Raw genomic sequence first — 6,557 nt, 5'->3', positions numbered from 1 at the left:
AATAACTTATGTGGTTTATAATCTAAATACGCTTTTTATTTTATTAATTAAATTATAAAAAATAATAAATTTTTATCTATTAAAACTTCAATGATAACAGATAAATTCTAAATAATGTATATAGAGAGTTTAAATAAATTGATTTAACAATATCTGTTAAATGTAAAAAAAGTTATTTTCATTGGAAATTTTTATTTAAAATCTATTTTAGTTAATTTGTTTTTTGGTATTTTTTGTAAAAAAATTATGTTTTTAATAACGTTTTTTTTAATAATAATTATTTGCTTTATCTTCTTCTCTTTAATTAAAATGAAACTAATTGCAAAGTGCCTTAAGAGATTATTGTATTTTTCATTCAAACTTTTTTAAATAAAGTTGTTATAATAAAGTAGATTCTAAATTATACGACTGAGTTGATAAATAATGATAGTTGGTTCAAAACAAAAAATAAGTATTGTATTTTTTATTAATGGTTATTCTCATACTCATAGGACAGAAAACAACTATTTTCACAAAACAATATTTGAGAAAAATGGGCAATAAAACAAAGATATTCATTATAATCTTTAGTAATTAAAAGGTAGTATAACAATAATATTTGATGATTAAATATGACTCTATAAAACATTTTTTTTCTTAAAGTATTTTTATTATTATTATAGTAAGAGTCAATATTATCACTCATTCTTTATAGTAAAAACTGAAACAAAATTTAATAATTAATGATATAAAATTATTAAGAATATCATTGTGTATTTGAAAAAAAAATTGTTATTGATAAATTCTTCTTGTTTTTATTCATTCATCATTTAAATCTTATATCTTTTTAGAAATAGAATAAAAATCTTTTTAATGATGAAGTATAGTTATAAATAGAAACAGTAAGAAGTTGAGTTGAGTGGTTCTGGTAATTGAAGGAAGTTAGTTGGTTATTTGTTCTAACAATTTGTAATGAAATACATTTCTTTTTCTTGAGAGAATAATTGAAAGAAAAACAAAACAAAACATGTTCAACTTTGTAACAAATAAAAATATTGAATCAGGAATTTCATATTATGAAAAAAAAATTAAAGAGAGACAATCTGATAAATACTTTTATTAGAGTCCAAAGAAAATATCTTTCAAACTCATTGGTTTCCAAAACTAAAAAACAGCAACAAGTATCAACAAATATTTACTATTCAAAACAGCAAAGAAGAAAGTACAGTTTCATTACGAGGCAAATAACATTCCTTTTTATCATTCGCACAACTAAATAAATAAGAGCATATATTAGACCCTTTAGAAATAATTTCTTCTTTGGTTAGAGTAAAAGAATCAGTAACAACAGAAGTCACTATATCACAACGCTTTAAATCTTTTTTCATTCCACTTCGTTGAACTTCTATTTTGATTCCATTTAATTCACAAATATCAATAAGTAAATGTAAAGATTCTCTAATTTTATGACCTTCTGTTCTTTTCAAAGCAGTTTTAAAACTGCACCCTTGTTTCAATTCATCTTTGTTAATTAATTCGATTCTATCTCTAATGAGTTTTTCAACTTCGATAACATCATTATTATCTGAAATATATAGAATTTTAAGGAAATGAGAAGATTTAGGTGTTCTTATAGAACCAAATTGTACAGTGATATTGTAATATAAATTTAAAACACCAATTAGAATTGCTTGTTCACAACATTGATATTTTCTAATATCTCTATAACTGTAACTTTCAACAACAGAACTATATCCTTTTCCTCTTTTAGGGGCATTTACTTGTTTTTGTTGAGTGATATGTAGCAGAGGTCTGTCTAAATGAATGTTCATTTGAATGTACTTATTGAGTTTTGATAACCTAAATTGTTTTATTTAGAAATTAAAATTCGTTTGAGAAACGAACTAATCTACTTCAAACCTTCTTCTATTAAGTATTTGAGGGAAAATAAGAATTATTTTAAAAAAATAATATTAAATATTAAGAATTTTATAATAAAAGGTATTTGTAATTTCCTGACAATATTCTAAATATGATACATTATCTTATTATTTATCTTTTTGATGACCTAATAAATATATGACATTTGTCTCATCAAAGTTTTGTTTTGACAAAGTTTTATTATAGACTATGTTATTGATAATAGTATTAAAAAAATTTGACTATAAAGTTTTATCTTATAATCGTTTTTAAATAGAAATATTTTTAGAGTTATTTAATTTTATTATTACTTTTACATCAATTTGAGAGTATATAGATGAATAATTACCCTTATTCTCTATCATTTAATATTTTGGTTCTTTGCTTATTTTATTTAATTATATGTTTTTTCTTTATAGCATCATTTCATTCAATTTAGACATGCTTCGTTTTTAATTATTCTAAAATTTTTCTTTCTTAATCTTGATGATAACATTTTATCTTTAGAATTAATCTAATTATTATTATTTTCATATTATTTTTCACTCCTTTTATTCTCATATTGGTCTTCATTTTTATTATTTTATCTCTTTTTATTGAGATATTTCAGTCATTGTTTTTCATAGTCATTTCATAGAAATTACATCTTGTTAATAAAATATAAATTCTAAGTAGATAAGTTTTGACATATTAACTAATATCCTTACTTCCTTATTAGTATTCCATCTTATGTAAATAACATTTATTGCCAACAACCAATAACTATTTATTCTATCTTATTTTTGTTTATTTTCATTCAATAAAATAATATTTTTAAGTCAAAGTTAAGAAAAATTAAATGATTTTCATAGTACAACAGATAAATGAATAACAAATAAATAAAAAAGAAGGATATGGAAATACTTCGGTGTATTTTATTTAATGAAGGTAATATTTTGTATAGAGAAATGAATGATATTAAAAGCATTGAAGATATGACAACCTAATTTAGAATTGTTATAAAATCTTTGAAAATTATATTGTTTTCATCAATCAAAAGAATTAATACATTTTGTTCACTAATCAGTGAATAACATTTAACTATAATTTGCTTAGTATTTATAATTTAATATTAATGAAAGTTTAGAACATAAAAATTATAACATCAATTATTCTTAGTATTAATATTAAAAAATATGGTATAAAAAACTCAATTTAATAAGTGATAAGTAAAATCCAAGAAGAAAAAGAAGTAATAGGAAGAAAAAACCAAATAATATCACCAGTTACAAAAACTTTAACTAAAATTGAATTATTAAATCAAATAAAAAAAACTAATAATGAATTATGAACCAAAAATAATAATGCTTGTTTTATTATTCATTTGGATGGCAAAACACTATACCTCCAATTATTTTTTCTTAAACAATCACTAATCCAATTTGGGTATTTGTTGTTGAAAAATATAAAAACTCCTACAAGTACCATGAATGTGACAATAATACCAACACATGCTACTAATATGAGTTTCCAATCATGACCTTTCTTGTCATTTTCTTGGACAAGGCAAACTCCATCTTGAGAATAGTTGGTCTTATTTTGGTTATCATTGTAACAATACATACAATGATTATAACCATCACATTGAATACAATCTCTTTGGCAAGATGTGCAGACTCCATTATGATTTTCATAGGCGTCTGACTCACATTCTACACAATAAGTTCTGTCTATGGTACATTTACTACAAAACTTGTCCATACACGTAAAACACTTGGAGTCTTTTCCAATAAATCCATTGTAGCAAGAGCTACAAAATGATGCTGAACCTTCACATGTTTTACATGAAGAATGGCATTGAGAACATAAATAATTATCAGTTAAGAAATACCCTGGAGAACATTGAAAACATTGGTCATGACTTTTATGAATTAAACAATGAGCAACTCCCTTAATACAAGTGTCAGTAGTTAAATAAAATCCTTCATTACACTCATCACATTTCAACCCATGCTCTTTTTTACAGTGCTCTATTTTTTTACGGCACGTATTATTATAAATATAATAACCATCTTTACATTTTTCACATGCATCAGACGAAGAACATTTTATGCAGTTCTTCAAAAAACAACGCGAGCACATTTTTCCATCATGAAAATAACCATCATTACATTGGTTACAATGGTTAGAGTTACAATGTGCACAGTGTAATGGACAGGAAAAACATTTTGACTGTTCAAGATAATACCCTTTTTCACATTCTAAGCATTTAACAAAATCAATATCATATTTTTTACAATTTTCTATGGGTATAAAATTTTGACAACTGTTATTAAATAATTGCTTAGTCCCTCCATTACAAAGTAAACAATCATCGTATAGGCTACAGTCTTGACAGTCTTTAACTGCACAAAACTCACACATCCCATTCTTAACCCCATAGCCAAAGGAGCATGTATCACAATTCCCGAAGCTATTGTACCTTTCACAATTTTTAATATCACCTTTAGTGCAAGTTTCATTAACAAGGTAATACTTATCTGCACAAACTAAACATTTATTGTTCATACATTCAATACAGTTTGGTGGACAACTCTGGCAAAGTCCTTTATTGTTAATGAAATACCCAATAATACATTGGGTGCATGTACCAGCTTGGTCATATTCAACACAATTAGGAATATTTATTTCAATACAACTTCCATTGTTGAGAACAAACCCATAATTACATGAAACGCATTCGCCAGAATAAATCTGGCAATTTGGCATTATGTATTTAAAATATACACATTTCCCCTCAATATTAATGAAATTCTCTTTACAGGATATACACCTTCCATTATTGCAGTCATTACAATATGCTCCGCAATCATTTGTAGCGATTACTGAAATGAGTACATTAATAAAAAGAGTGATTATCATATTTTTTTAAGATTTTTTTTCTTCGAATAAATTTTTTAAAATAAGTAAAAGCTTTCCTTTTAATAACTACTAAATAATGTTGTTATGTTTATAAAGAACTTTAACCCAAACATTTTTCTTTCTTTTTTTTAAATTTTTCTTATTTTCTGTTATTTATATTAAAAAGTAAAATTAATTTTCTACTCAAGAAATTCTAGCAATATTCCATAAGAAGAACATTACAAGTCTTGGAAATTAACTTTATAATACAATTAGAAATATTTGAAGAAATGTAAGTACTTAGCTACTAGTACAAAGAAAATCTAATAGGAATATATATAATAATGCGACATTTTAAAGTCATCTCATGTTTTGTTTTTTAAATTAATATACTTTCTTTATATTGTAAGAAGGTTTTTTATTTCTTTTCTCTATTATCAAAAGAGTAGTAAATTTCATCTTTCTGTATAACTGTCTCTTTCTTCTTATTTTAAAGCGAATATACACCAAACATTCAACGTATATATCTGATTTTTACTAGTTCTATTTTTTTATATTACTAACTTTTAAGTATTTCTCCACATAAATTAAAGTAAATGATTTTATTATTTTATCCTTAAAAATAGTTTTTATTCTCTTATGACTATCTTTTCTAATTTTTCTCATCAGTTTTGAATATAAACATTTAGTATTTATAAATTGCTTTGGCGTATTGTTTTTTTTACACTAAAAAACACTCGGAAATAAGATATTTTAAAGTTAGTCATATTATTTTAATTCATTTGAACAATAAAATTTAAAGCAAACAATATAAAAACTGTATTATATTATAAATACAAAGACATATTAAACATTATAAAACAATGGTTTTTCGAAATAAGTAAGTCAAATAAGCTAAATTTATTAAAATTTATCAAAAAAGTATGAAATATAAAACATAATAATATATAATAAACCAAATAATAAATTAAAGTATATAAAATACAAAGAGTCATTATCAATAAATACTATAACAACATAAGAAGAATGAGTATTTTAGTAACTATGTCTATTTATAATAAAAACTTATTACATGAGTTTTATTCAATATTTTTTATTATATTTTATGTTCGTATAAAATTTAATATAAACCATAATAACATCTCAGTCTCATTGAAAATATTATCCCAAGTTTAGCTATAAAATTAAGAAAAGTGTTGAGATTAAAAGATAATAATTAGTTTTAATAAAAATAACTAACTAACTCCTTTTATATGAAAAAAAAACATTCAAAATGACTTTTTTAAATATTTTTTATCCTTTGTATTATGAAAAATATTTTTTATTGAAACACAACAAAACATCACTTCAGTTTGAGTAGAGTGAATGACTTTCATGATATATTTTCGTAATTAATTTCCATAACACGTTCAACAACCCTGTGAGAGACAAAAACTTTTTACTTTAAAAACATTTTCTGAATTATTAAACAATTCAACTAACAAACTTTTTAACATAACATTTATCCAAAATTAAAATTCATTTAACCTTATTTATTAAATAAATAAGACAAAATATTAAACCATTTATTCTAATGCATAAATAATAGAGTAGTATTATTGACATTATTTATGCAAGTAAAGCTTTCTTCAAAAGATAATACAAATTAAGTAATAACTAAAAAATACTTATAAAAATTGATTTAACATAAATATGAAATATTTATCATGGGGGTAAATGAAATAATATTTTTATAAAAATAGATGAATAATCCATCAATATTAAGAAAAATGCATTTC

General features: G+C 23.0%; 2 protein-coding genes across 2 annotated transcripts; both read right to left on the bottom strand.

The window, feature by feature from the left end:
- Positions 1-1,181: 1,181 nt before the first annotated feature.
- Positions 1,182-1,811, bottom strand: ENU1_142410 (hypothetical protein; the record flags this gene model as incomplete). Its single annotated transcript, XM_008860368.1, has 1 exon — positions 1,182-1,811. The coding sequence occupies one exon, from the start codon at positions 1,809-1,811 to the stop codon at positions 1,182-1,184; it is 630 nt and encodes a 209-aa protein (XP_008858590.1).
- Positions 1,812-3,258: 1,447 nt separating this feature from the next.
- On the bottom strand, positions 3,259-4,800 carry ENU1_142400 (CXXC-rich protein; the record flags this gene model as incomplete). Its single annotated transcript, XM_008860367.1, has 1 exon — positions 3,259-4,800. The coding sequence occupies one exon, from the start codon at positions 4,798-4,800 to the stop codon at positions 3,259-3,261; it is 1,542 nt and encodes a 513-aa protein (XP_008858589.1).
- Between the last annotated feature and the right edge of the window lie 1,757 nt (positions 4,801-6,557).

This window comes from Entamoeba nuttalli, assembly GCF_000257125.1.
Source record: "Entamoeba nuttalli P19 unplaced genomic scaffold asmbl_5909, whole genome shotgun sequence".
NCBI classification, from domain to species: Eukaryota; Evosea; order Mastigamoebida; family Endamoebidae; genus Entamoeba; species Entamoeba nuttalli.
This window is presented reverse-complemented; position numbering and strand designations above follow the sequence as displayed.